Source organism: Euwallacea similis, chromosome 25 (assembly GCF_039881205.1).
Source record: "Euwallacea similis isolate ESF13 chromosome 25, ESF131.1, whole genome shotgun sequence".
Lineage (NCBI taxonomy): Eukaryota > Metazoa > Arthropoda > Insecta > Coleoptera > Curculionidae > Euwallacea > Euwallacea similis.
In genome coordinates this window covers 468,326-482,873 of record NC_089633.1, presented here as the reverse complement: position 1 = coordinate 482,873, position 14,548 = coordinate 468,326, and the positions used below count along the sequence as shown (strand labels likewise).

Sequence of the window (14,548 nt, the reverse complement as noted above, 5' to 3'; positions counted from 1 at the left end):
GTTTTCCCGATGCGGTGCGTGAAGGCCCTAAAATTTCCGTGACCGCTAAACGCCTGAGTTAAGTAATAATTCAGGCGCCTGTGTTTGCACGAAACCCAGACTTCGAGGGCAGGGATTAATTTCTTAGTCCACTGTCCCTTGTCTTCGAGTCTCGTCCAGCGATCTTGCCATTTCTGTATGGTCGCGGTTCGGGCCGCTTTTCTATCGGCTCTAGTGACTCGCGGAGGAACGCTGAGCTGGGTTCTCTCTTCGATTAATAAATCGATGGGAGGAATTCCCGCTAGAACTTGCACCGCTTCGTAGGAGACGGTCCGATACGCGCACACGACTTTTACTAGTGCTTTAATTAACAATATTAGCACTATCACTATATTCAACTCACAGATTTCCTGACCGTGCCTCGACTTTGTCGTAAAAATAAAGAAGTTTCTACATATTGTATATAAAAGGGTTAAATCTATTTAACCTAAGAATCCCACATGTATCTAGGCGATTGTTGGCCAATTTGTACTTACCTTTAGAGACCTAATTGCGGTAGATGAAAACCCACGAAATTTAAATTCGACTGATGTTAAATTGCTAAATGTGTATTTTGCAAGGGATTCAGTTATATACTTCCTTTTTAAAAATCCCTGTTGAAAAGCGGAGCGAAGAAATCATTTCTTTAAAATTATGTTTGAATTTGTTGGATAATGCTTTCTTTCATAAGGCAAAATTTATGAAAGTATCACTTCCATCAGACACATAAATTATCTTTCGGTAGATATGTTTGGTCTAGTCCCTCCGGGATTATATATGTATATGAACACACAGGTTTGATGTGTGGGTGTCTGGAACGATGTTTAATAAATTCATTCTTTTTCCACGTCTTGATATAATAGGACACTCTTTTAAATCTATCGGACCGTATAGTAAATAATAGAAAATCATTAATAATTAGTATGTTTCCTTTTCACCCTCATAACCCAATAGAATTGTTTGAAACCTGGTCATTTCAATAAGAGTTGTCGGAAAGCGTCATGTAAAAAAATGTCACAAGAAGCATAATATACAGGGTGTTTTTTTTTGGTGTGCCTACCATTGCTATCTCCGAAATGCTGAGAGTTACAATTTTGATTAAATTAGACTAAATTGGCCCCTTATGGAGCTGATTAAGGAAACCGCTGCAAAGTTGCCACATTTTCAGTAGTTTCCTAGATATTTGAAAAAGTATGAAAATGGTCCAAAACTTCAATCCCTCGTATTTCGTGTACTATTTGTGATAGAAAAAAAGTTTAAATTACAAAGTTTCACAACTTTTTACTCTCTACAAAATGACATATCAAACGTCATTGTACAACTTTTAGTAACTAAGTAATCGGTATCAACTCATATAATATACTCATATATCAGCTCCATAAGGGGCCAATTTAGTCTAATTTAATCGAAGTTGTAACTCTCATCGTTTCGGAGATAGCAATGGTAGGCACACCAAAAAAAACACCCTGTATTACTACATGTTGACAAAGTTAACTCACAAGAAATTTGTGACATAAACTAAGAATCTAATATTAATGTTAAAGGTTCACCGTCATCATTAGTTGTTGAGTTATGGACACTAAAGCTATTAAAGTCGACAAAAACTCAATCAATATTATAACTAAGATAAAGCTTTAGATTTATTATATTTAGGTTTAAAGTGGAAGATAGACACTATCTATGAGATTTAAGGTAATGTTGACGGGTTTAATGTCTCCTTAGTGGGGTCATATGGTTTACATATAGGGATGATAGAAAATGGTATAGCAGTGCGTCTTGGGCTTGCTTTCTGAGTGGTCTTAGCAGATAATAGATCATATATGTAAAACTTTATAATCGTGTTATTTTTCTAAAACCGATATTCTACATTAGTAAATTTAAAGAAAGTAACTAATAACTTTGCTAAGTGTGACATAAGTGATGTTTTATTATCGACAACGCACGTTTATATTCTGGATCGATTTAACAACAAACATACCATTCGTATAATTTTAGACAGTGGTTCTCAATCGAGTTTTATTGCTGAAAGTGCCTGCGATAAGCTTCAATTGATTATAGAAAAAATTAATATCTCTCTCAATAGAATAAACAATTCCCTTTCAATAATAAATTATAAATGTAGTACTCAAATATTTTCAAAATTTTATAAGTTTGCCCTAAAGTTTTCTTGTTTCGTTATTCCAGAAATAACAGGGTCTTTGCTGGTTTCCCCGATAAATATTAATAATCTAAAACTTCCCATTAACTGCAAGTTAGCTGATCCCGAGTTTTTTAAGCTTCAACAAGTTAATATGTTGATTGGCTGGGATTTATTATGGGATCTGCTGTGCGAAGAGAAAATTTGTTTAGGTGCTAAATTGCCGACTTTACATAGCACTAGGTTTGATTGGATTGTGAGTGGTCCAGTCAGTAAGACAAATAAACAGACGGTTGTGAAGTGTTGTCTCTTATTAATACTGCGGCAGACATTAATTTAGTTAAATTAATTAGCAGATTTACGATGACTTAAAACTGTTTTGGGAATCAGAAAATATTAGCGTTGCCGATAAAAAATTATCGGACGAAGAGTCGGCATGTGAAAAACATTTTACACAGAATACGAAACGAAACAAGGATGGCTCCTTTATTGTTAAGCTACCTTTAAGAATGAAAGTTTCGCAATTGGGTAATTCATTTGAACAAGCTAAAAAACGATTTTTAAATCTTGAACGTAAAATGTGTTCCAATTATAATTATAAAAATTTATATCATGAATTTATGAAGGAATATATTAATTTAGGGCACATGTCCAAAGTCCCCGACTTTGATGCCACCTTCTCAGGTGATTATTTTATGTGCCATCATGGGGGTATATCGAGAAGATGCCGTTACGACTAATCTTCGTGTTGTTTTTGATGCGTCGCTGTCAAGTAGCACAGGGTTCTCCCTGAATAATATTCAAATGGCTGGACTTACAATACAGCAGGATTTATTTTCAATCCTAATTCGATTCGACAGCATAGGTTCGTCATTTCTGCCGATTGCGAAAAAATGTATAGGTCCGTGTGGGTTTCCCCAGATGATAGGTCGTTGCAACGTATTTTGTGGAGATTCAACCCTGAGGACCCAGTAAACTGTTACGAATTAAATATAGCAACGTATGGCACTACATCGGTATCTTTTCTCGCAATTCGGTGTTTGTTTCAACTCGTTCTTGACATTGAAAATACTTATCCCGACATAGCCGAGATTATTAAAACGGATTTTTACGTAGATGACTTGCTCACAGGAGCCGATACGGTTGAAAATGTAAAACAAATATGTGAGCTAGTTTTTAAAACCCTCCAACAAGGTTGTTTCGTTTTGCGAAAATTTCGTTCCAATAATCCTAGTATTTTAGCCGGCATCGCTAATAATGATCCTTTATCAAAGATAGTTGAATTCGGTGAAATTGATGCAAAAAAAAACACTTGGCCTAATTTGGAGTCCTAATCATGACAAATTAATGTATAAGGTAAATGACATAATTCAATTCAATAAAATTACGAAACAGTCAATATTATCTGAAGTCTCTAAAATTTTTGATTCTTTGGGATTTATAAGTCCATGCGTAATTGTGGTTAAGATTCTTCTCCAAAATCTCTGGTTAGAAAAATTATCATGGGATGATCCAGTTCCCCATGACATCGCTGCCGTTTGGACTGCCTTTATGGCAGAAACAAAAAGTTTTTGAATCAGCTTAGAATAGAACGTGGTATAGTTTGTGAAAATGCAAGATCTATTGAAATGCATTGTTTTTCTGATAGCTCCGAAAGGGCGTATGGAGCTTGTATTTATCTCAGATTTCTAAACGAAAATGGCGATGTAAACATATTTCTTGTAGCATCAAAGGCAAGGGTTGCACCTTTACAAACTGTGATTTTGCCACGGTTAGAACTTTGTGGAGCTCTGATGGCTTGGAGACTCGTAAAAAAGGTTTCTGATTTATTAAGGTTGAGTTTAGAAAAAACATATTTTTGGACAGACTCAACAATTGCTTTAGGTTGGATAAAGACTGTTCCAAATAAATTAAAGACCTTTGTAAGTAATAATTTCTGAAATTCAGCACGATACATGGAGGCATGTCCCAAGTGAATGTAACTCCGCGGATTATTTGTCCAGGGGAGTAAAGTGTTCTGAAATCCAAAACCTAAAAATATGGTGACATGGACCTCAATTTTTAATTTTGCCTGAAAATGAATGGCCAAAAAACCCAGGTCAAGGTAATGATTTACCTGATCTGCGCAAATTCAAAACTTACTGTGCAACTAATTCATTACCAAAAAAAAACAATTCTATTATCGTGAGGTTTTCTAACTTGGTGAAATTAAAAAGAATAACCGCTTTATTGCACAGATTTGGGCACAATTGTACCAAAGGTCCAAATGAGCGCAATTACGGTCCCTTAACTAAGGGTGAAATTGATCATGCCTTTAACTTACTACTTAAGCATGTGCAGGAAAATTGGTTTTCTGAGGAATTTGAACAAATAAGGGCTAATAAAATCAAATCTTCCTCAAAGATTCTTAATTTAAAACCTTTCATTGATGACTTTGGGTTCTTAAGGGTTGATGGAAGATTGGCGAACGCAAAATTTAGATTCAAGAAAAAACATCCATTAATCTTGCCTGGACGTCATCATCTCACTAAACTAATTTTTATACATGAGCATTTAAAACTGTATCATTGTGGTCCATAACATTTATTAGTTTCAATACGAGAGTATTACTGACCATTAGTAGGTGGGTCATTATTCAAACAAATTGTGCATAAATGTTTAAAATGCTTTAAATAAAATCCCAGAATGTTGAAGCCTATTATGGGCGACTTACCCGAACAACGGTTAACCCATAGCCACCCGTTTGATGTTGTAGGCGTTGATTATGCAGGTCCCTTTTTGCTAAAAAGTCGGGCTGGTTGTGGTACCAAAATTTCAAAATCTTATGTTGGGCTTTTTGTTTGCTTTCTGACTAAGGCAGTTCATTTAGAGTTAGTAACTGATCTCAGTAAAGAATCCTTTATATTATCATCACACAGATTTTCTGCACGACGAAGTAAGCTTTCCGTAATTTACTCAGACAATGGAAGCAACTTTGTGGCTGCATACTCAGGGTTAAAGAAGTTAGGTCAGTTTATTAAGCAAAATAAGAATAAATTAACCTCAGGCATATGTAAGAAAGAGATAGAGCGGCATTTTATACCACCTCAATCGCCTCATTTTAGTGGCCTATGGGAGGCAGGTATTAAGAGTATGAAGGTTCATTTAAAGCGAGAAGTTAGCAATACTCCACTAACCTTCGAACATTTTTATACACTTTTGACTGAAGTAGAGGCAATAATGAATTCACGTCCCCTTTCACCCTTATCCTCTGATCTTGAGGATCTCGCTCCCTTAACGCCTGGACATTTACTCATCGGACGTCAGTTGAACTCTTGGGTGAATGAAGATTTAAGGAGCTTACCTAACAACCTATTGTCGCTGTATCAGCACCTACAACAGGTAAAGCAGCATCTCTGGGCCAGATGGAGCAAGGAGTATGTTTCGGAGCTTCCACAGCGGACTAAGTGGAAGCAGAACTATGGCAGTTTAACCATTGGTTCATTAGTGTTATTGAAAGACGACAATGCATCCCCTATGAAGTGGAAAATGGGAAAAGTGGTAGAAGCGTTTCGCGGACAAGACAGAGTGGCTCGCGTGGCACTCATAAAAACACAATCTGGACATCTAAAACGTTGTTTTTCTAAAATATGTCCGTTACCAGTGGATTAATTGATTTGTACGCCATAGTTGTAGTTTTGAAAGTCAATGCCTTTTAAGGGGGGCGACATGTTCTATATTTATTGCAATAGCAAAGTATGTTTGTATTATCATTACCCAATTAAGCAATAGTAACTAATACTTCTTGTGCAGGTGTGCCTGACTGGGTATATTGATATGGTAACGTTACATCTCAACGTAAGCAATATAACGTTAAATGCAATTTGCTGATTATGCATATTAAGAAAAAGGTACCGGACTGATTTTTAAGCTGACTTAATATAAGATCAAGAATTACGCTGAAAGGGCGACGTGGCCGAGAGTCCACGGAAAGTTTACATAGAATAAAGTTATTCTCGTAGTACTTACATGCCTGCAGTTTCATTTTTTTTCATAATTACTCAAAGTAATTACCACGGCATATTTTTCATTTTCGAAATCTAAGTCGAGAAATTCTTCCGGATAACACTTACTGGTAATTTTAAAGTGATGTTGTGACACCAGTCGGTATTTTATATGTGGGCGACACCACGTTATGGATTTGTCAGGATTGAGACGACTCACTAACGACTTTTTACTTCACTAATATTTCCAATGGAAATAAGACAATACAAAATTTAGAACATAGAAATTGTAATAATAATAATTAATGATTTTATAGACTAAATAAGAATGTCAAAGAACGAATGTCGAATTACGAATGTCTGTTATGACTGTCTGTTACGAATGCCTATCTTAATGGAAGGGTCTTGACTACTTATACTACAGCACCATCATTAGGGTAGTTAGCAGTTTAAACAGAACTTAGACCCTTGGTCCAAGTTACCTACATTTTGATGGCTTTGTCATATCAGGCAAAGGAATGATGTTTCTTAAGTAAACTAGTACCTTGATCGTGTGGTAAACATTGTTATTAGGTTTTCATAAGAAATCAAATATAAGGGAATAAATCCATAGGCGTAACCTAAGATACATGATAGTAAAGATTTTTTTAATGTACCTCAATGCAGGAAAATAATGAAAATGTCCTTTGGTTTTGGTACTACTATAATTAGCGTTTTGACAGTCTTAATTCTATATTGGAAGTGCCCTATAACTGAGTTAGACCTATATTTATATCTAAAGTTACCAACTAGGAGTGTTGTTTTGTGTCGATATCTTAATTATTGTTGAATTTTTCCAAGCTAACCTTTGGTTTATTTTAATTACTTTATTATTGAGCTAAAGGATGAGTTTGCTTATATTAATGGTGCCTTTTTGTAGGAAAAATAAATAAATCTGGATGGAAAAATATTAATAACCGATTTAGGTTATTCTAAGAACATTGCATTACTAATAGCATTCGATGGGTACATTACATTTTTTACATTTGCATGATTAAAAAGTTGTTATTTCTATCAGTTTGGAACATTTCGAATGCAAATACCGGATTATCTACGCTCCTATAAATATTCGTGATGTTTAAATGTAGTGTTTTTCCTGATACATTTTTTTGCTGTATACATTGCCAACTTTTATATACGTATTGTTAGGGACCTGTAGTCAATAGATCGATAATTTGAACTTTAGTGTTATCGTCGTACTCTAAAATTGATACTCTTAGTAAAAATTCCATAATTATAATTTTTCCGGAATGAGGTAATGTGCCATCGTTAACAGTACCATTGGCTTTTTTACCTTTCCACCTGTATAACATTTTGTTGTCGTTATTTCTCGTAAATGTTATGTCAAAGCCACCTTTATAGATAGAAATATTCACGCCCGAAAAAAATCCCAAACCTAAATCCTGCAATTTGCCAACAACTAAAAAATTTCCTCCACCACTGAATCTCGAGATAAAACCTGAACTTAAAAGATATCCGTTCGTAGTAATTATATTTTTTAAACTTTCATTTGCAATTTGAGCACCAAAAAACGATATAGCTCTTTTAACTGTTCCAACAATTCCGGGGAACTCTATCTCGTCTAACAGTTTATTATGTTTTTTTACTTCAACATGAGAAAAAAGGAAGTTAACAAAATCGTCAATTAGTTTCATATTTGAATTTGGACCATAGTTTTTAGTATCGTTCTAATGTTCATACAGGGCGATTCGCAACGCAACCGACACAGAGCAGGTGCGTGTAGAGGACCTAAAATATGTCGATTCTTTATACGAAGTTTTTTCTGATGCCTACGGTTGCCGAGATATTGGCTTCAGAAGATGAATAAAAAAAATTGAAAAAATTCGGTATTTCAGGAAAACCTTAACCCAGAATAATCAAATTTGTGGAGTGTTATTGTTTTATTGAAAACTTTATTTGCTAAAAATTTGAAGTGGTTGAAGTATCAATAAGGGGTGGTTTAGAGGTGGATCACCCTTAAAATAATATAATTTTTTTTAACCCAAATCGAATTGAAAACTAAGATTTAACAATATGATAATAAATTTAATTTTACATCTTTTTGTACTCTTTTACATTTTTCGAGAAATCGTTCGTTATTGAGAAAAATCTATTTTGCGATTTGGTATCAAAACCAATCACATCGAGCGAGAAGAAATTATGTGCCTTAAAGATCAAAAGGCCACTGCTCTTTAATTTTTCTGTTGCTAGAATACGATTGTTTTCGAATCTGATGTTATTTAATTTTATGCAGTTTATAAATTTTTAGCAAAGTATATTAAAGGTGCAAATTTAGCATGTTTTAAATTTTATTTGAACCGAAAAATAAGAGTCGGTAGCACTACTGTGTACCCAAAGTAGGCCCAAGGTCAGTTTTATCTAGTACGAAAAAATAAGATCGATAGTGCCACTCCAACAAAAAATAAGGAACTAAGAGAATTAGTACAAAATGCCTAAATTAAGGCAATTCAAAACAAAGGGGCATCTGTATACGCCACCATGGAGGGTCCCAGTAGATAGCCGAAAAAATTTTAACTTGATGGTCCAGACGGTTTTAATTCATATTGGAGTGATTTAAGAAAAGAACCTCGTTACTTCAGTACTCGCAATTTTGGAGGTGGCGCATTGATGGTATGAGGTGCATTTACCATAGCAGATGTTCTTCGCCTAGGCTTTCCCTCCACTCGAATGAACAGTCGGGAATACATAGGTGTTTTGGAAGAACATTTAGTGCAATATTTGCATGAGAATCACCGCAATCATTAACTTTACCAACAAGACAATGCTCGAATACATGTCAGTAGAGAGTCAATGGCGTGGTTTGAAGAATAACAGGTTCAATTGTTGAACTGGCCAGCCTGTTCTCCGGATATGAACCCCATAGAAAATCTATGGGGCATTTTAATGCGTCGTATTTATGCCGACAATAAGCAGTACGATACCATTATTGATTTGAGAGAGGCTATTGAATGTACTTGAAACAATTTGAAGCCAGAAATACTGATAAATCTTTCAAACAATATGCCTTCAAGAATATTTGAATTAATCAATAAAAATGGTGGTTAAATTCACTATTAAGAAGATATGAACTCTTAATTTTACATAGTGGTGCTATTGTTATGCACTACCAAAAAAAAATGAATTTAGTTTTAAAATCAGTTAAGTATTCAATAGTTGTAATTAAGTTTACCCAAAATGTTAATTTTGAAGAAACCTTTGATTTCAAGAAGTAAAAAAAAAAACCTTAAAAATATGTGGGTTTAAAAAATTTAAAAATTATAGGTGGTGCTATAGTTATGCTCCTGAGTATATTCTAATAATTATACAGGGTGTTTCCTAAGTACGGTACATAACTTCGGGAGCGTATTCCACAGCTAAAATAAAGGTAATTTTGTTATATAAACTATAACCCAAAAATGTTTCCTTGCGGAAATACAGGGTGTGAAAGTTTCTTTAAAAAATTACAATTTTTTAAATATTTCCGAAACTACTTAAGACATTTTAATGAAATTTTGCAGGATTTGAGAGTTAGCAACGGTGCGTATTTTACGCTAAAAACAGTGGCTGTTATGTAACCAGTGGCGTGCGGGCAGGATAATTGCTGGATATTTTAAAGGAAAAATGTGGTACGCCACTGTTTTGTTCCTTTTTTAATTATGTTTTCGATTTGGAAGAAAAAGGGTCTCTTGACTTTTTTTCGTAGGACGCACCGTTTTCGAGTAAATAAATAAAAAACCGTAATCTAACAAGTACTATACGTGAATGAATACAGTACCATTTTTATTTTTTTTATTATTTAACTACAAATAGCAATCATAAAAATAATCATTTTTGACATAGAATCAAAGCAAATGTTGAAAATGGTCACCTTTTGATAAAATGCACGATTCCATTCGTCTCATCATTAATTGTCTCACTCGTTCAAAAACTCCTGGAGTATTTCTTATGGCATTACAACTTTGAATTATTCGATTTCTTAAGTCATTTTCATCTAATACAGATGTCTTATACACAAGTGACTTGAAAATTCATATCTTCATACAAGTATTTCTTCTCTTAAGAATAATAAAAAATAATGAAAAAATTTAGCTACAATGTTTCTTATTTATTTACTCGAAAACGGTGCGTCCTACGAAAAAAAGTCAAGAGACCTTTTTTCTTCCAAATCGAACACATAATTAAAAAAGGAACAAAACAGTGGCGTACCACATTTTTCCTTTAAAATATCCAGCAATTATCCTGCCCGCACGCCACTGGTTACATAACAGCCACTGTTTTTAGCGTAAAATACGCACCGTTGCTAACTCTCAAATCCTGCAAAATTTCATTAAAATGTCTCAAGTAGTTTCGGAAATATTTAAAAAATTGTAGGTGTACAACTTTGCTTCCGCCGTTTTTGAATAGATGTATGTAGCGGTAAGTAATGATCGAAATAAATAACCCCATGTGGGCATGCAGGAGCCTTGGGCACCTGTTAACATAACCTCATAAAAATATTAGTCTATTTGTGTCTTCATCATAAAGTTATTCGCAATTGAAAATGTCAGTGTACGAGCCAAATTCTCGTCATTTGCGGGAGGTTTTACTTTTCTGCTTCAATATGAAGAAATCTGCTGCTGAGGCTCATCGAATGCTCTCAGATACTTATGGGGAAGCCACTATTAGTGAAAGGACATGTCGTGAGTGGTTTCAGCGCTTCAAGAACGGTGATTTTCACGTCGAAGACCAACATAGCGGTGGAAGAAAGAAGGTTTTCCAAGATGCGAACTTGGAAGCATTACTTGACGAAGACTCGTGTCAAAGTCAACAAGAATTGGCACAATCATTGGGAGTGACTCAACAAACAATCTCAAAACGCCTCAAAGACATGGGAATGATTCAGAAGCAAGGATATTGGGTGCCGTACGAGTTGAAACCAAGAGATATTGACAGGCGTCTGTTCGCTTGTGAACAGTTGCTTGCAAGGCAAAGACGGAAGGGATTTCTGCATCGTATTGTGACTGGGGACGAGAAATGGGTTCATTACGATAATCCCAAACGCAAAAAGACTTGGGGATATCCCGGCCATGCTTCCACGTCGACGGCCAAACCGTCTATTCATGGTTCCAAAATCATGCTCTGTATTTGGTGGGATCAACTCGGCGTAATATATTATGAGCTGTTACAACCAACTGAAACAATCACAGGTGCTCTTTATCGAACCCAATTAATGCGTTTGAGCCGAGCATTGAAAAAGAAACGGCTGCAATACAACGAGAGACATGATAAAGTGATTTTGCAGCACGATAATGCTCGACCCCATGTTGCGCAAGTGGTCAAGAAATACTTGGAAACATTGAAATGGGAAGTCCTACCCCACCCGCCATATTCTCCTGACCTAGCTCCTTCTGATTATCACTTGTTTCGATCCATGGCACATGGGCTAGCTGACCAACACTTCCGGTCTTATGAAGAAGTAAGAAATTGGATAGAATCGTGGATCGCTTCAAAAGATGTCCAATTTTTTCAACACGGGATTCGTATGCTGCCCGAAAGATGGGAGAAAGTAGTGGCCAGCGATGGACAATACTTTGGATCCTAAAGGTATAATTAGTTTTTTACAATAAAATCGCGAAATTCGGAAAAAAAACGGCGGAAGCAAAGTTGTACACCTAATAATTTTTTAAAGAAACTTTCACATCCTGTATTTCCGCAAGGAACCATTTTTGGGATATAGTTTATATAACAAAATTACCTTTCTTTTTGCTGTAGAATACGTTCCCGAAGTTATGTACCGTACTTAGGAAATACCCTGTATAATACAGGGTGTCTGTAAAAGGTCTGTACAAAGTCCTACCACATATTCCTGGGGTGAGAACATGATGATTTAACCTAATTTGTCTAATCCAAAATTAGACGGTTTTCGAAATAAAAGGCGTCATAGTTAAGATTAAAAAAGCGTAAAAAATTAATTACTTCCTTTGTAATGCTACTATCTGAACAAAATTTCGTATCGGGGGGTTTTTGGGGGCGAGAAATTAGAATCCGTTAACATTTTCGATGCACATTGTAGAGGGCGCTGTCAATGCTAGATGAACTCTCTTTAAAAGGGCATAACTTTCTTATACCCGGTATAAAATTTATTTTTTACTAAATTTGTGTTTTCCTACATGTTTTAGGGAAAAAAGGTCTCTTAGTAGAAGTCTCTACAAGCACTCATTCTTGAGATATTTGATTTTTTAAGTTTGCCGCATCTCTAGTGCAGCAACTATTCGTACAGTTGAATACCTCGTGAAGTATTTGAAAATGCGGGTTTATAACACATTAGGTCAACTCAGAAGAATGTTTTTTTTTTTTTGTTCAGGATGCTTCCTTATCACCGTTAGAAGTCATCTAGGTGAAGAAAAATCGAATTTTTCTAAAAAAAATTTTTGAAAAAATTACTCGGAAAAGTGAATTTTACACTAATTTCAATACTAAAGTGTCTTACGGGACTATAGAGCAAAAAGGGGTGCTGGGTGAGGCAGCTAAAACGGGGTTTTGATGTATTTTTAGAAGTTTTCCAAAAGATGACATTACTTGCATGGCCCCTGCGCAAGGAACATATTTAATACAAGTGATGTCACCCTTTGAAAAACTTCTAAAAATACATCAAAACTAACCTGAACTACTCTAAAAATACATCAAAACTCCGTTTTAGCTGCCTCACCCAGCACCCCTTTTCGTTCCACGGTCTCGTAAGACACTTTAGTATAGAAATTAGTGTAAAATTCACTTTTCCGAGTAATTTTTTCAAAAATTTTTTTTAGAAAAATTCGATTTTTCTTCGCCTAGATGACTTCTAACGGTGATAAGGAAGCATCCTGAACAAAAAAAAAAACATTCTTCTGAGTTGACCTAATGTGTTATAAACCCGCATTTTCAAATACTTCACGAGGTATTCAACTGTACGAATAGTTGCTGCACTAGAGATGCGGCAAACTTAAAAAATCAAATATCTCAAGAATGAGTGCTTGTAGAGACTTCTACCAAGAGACCTTTTTTCCCTAAAACATGTAGGAAAACACAAATTTAGTAAAAAATAAATTTTATACCGGGTATAAGAAAGTTATGCCCTTTTAAAGAGAGTTCATCTAGCATTGACAGCGCCCTCTACAATGTGCATCGAAAATGTTAACGGATTCTAATTTCTCGCCCCCAAAAACCCCCCGATACGAAATTTTGTTCAGATAGTAGCATTACAAAGGAAGTAATTAATTTTTTACGCTTTTTTAATCTTAACTATGACGCCTTTTATTTCGAAAACCGTCTACTTTTGGATTAGACAAATTAGGTTAAATCATCATGTTCTCACCCCAGGAATAAGTGGTAGGATTTTGTATAGACCTTTTACAGACACCCTGTATATCTAAAAGAAGGTTAATGGGAACGGCAATGAAAGGAAAACAAGAAATCGTTTCGAAAAGGCTGAAACCCCTATAGACCTATTAGACAACAAAATCAAAATCAAAAATAAAATATACCATAAGAACTATCTTAAACCCCAACGGTTTATTTCAGGAAAACAAGAAAATGAAGATTCTTCAGGTAGTTGTGATTCTGACAATCCCCTAGGTGAATACCTTAAAAACAAAACCTGTAGGAAATCCCGTTCTTCCCGTCCTCGAGAGACAAAACTAAAATCATAGTATCACAACAAAATTTTTATATAACATTAACACTACAAACATTCTAAATATCCTTAGTCAAAGTAGACTTTTAATTAACCATATTACTAACCACCTTAAGACAAATAGCTCCGTAGTTACTAATATGCTAACCTTCAGTCAAAAACTTAGTCAATGTAACTTTCTATTGATCACCTTAATCGACAAATCAGTATTTTTAACAATTCTAAAGAATCCCGTAAAGAAAGACGTGATCTATTTAACATTATAGGAAAAACTTCCAAATGACTTTTTGGCATTTTAGATTGTGAAGACAAGATTTATTTCGAAAAATAAATGAATAATCTCAAAGAAAACGATTAACATATTAGACTCCAACTTTAACAAACAACAAACATTGCTAAAACAAATGTCCGCTAGCTATGAAAGTAAGTTCCAACTGTTCATTATAACCAACAACAATTAATTGCTGAAATAAAGACTACATCTCGCAAAATAGATGTTGAGCAAAGTACTCCTGTTCTTTTCAACCTAATTGATACCATTTTAGTCAACTGCTAAACATTCAACACCTACTTGACAACATAGAAAGTGTAATTTCATTCGCTAAAGCAAACATACTACACATATAAATTTGATCTTTAAAATATTTACATAACATTTTGAATACACTTAGTAAAATCTATGAAGCTAACAAAATTATAGAATTTAAGAATAAATTTAGT

General features: G+C 34.8%; 1 protein-coding gene across 1 annotated transcript; it reads left to right on the top strand.

Annotated features, from left to right (window-relative positions):
- Nucleotides 1–4,840: 4,840 nt before the first annotated feature.
- LOC136416797 (uncharacterized) lies at nucleotides 4,841–5,806 on the top strand. The gene has a single exon (XM_066402155.1). It carries the CDS (start codon nucleotides 4,841–4,843, stop codon nucleotides 5,804–5,806), a length of 966 nt encoding a protein of 321 aa, XP_066258252.1.
- Nucleotides 5,807–14,548: the final 8,742 nt, after the last annotated feature.

Bases quoted from the DNA above. Each gene is read 5' to 3' on its own strand.
- LOC136416797 (XM_066402155.1), top strand. From the start codon at position 4,841: ATGTTGAAGCCTATTATGGGCGACTTACCCGAACAACGGTTAACCCAT.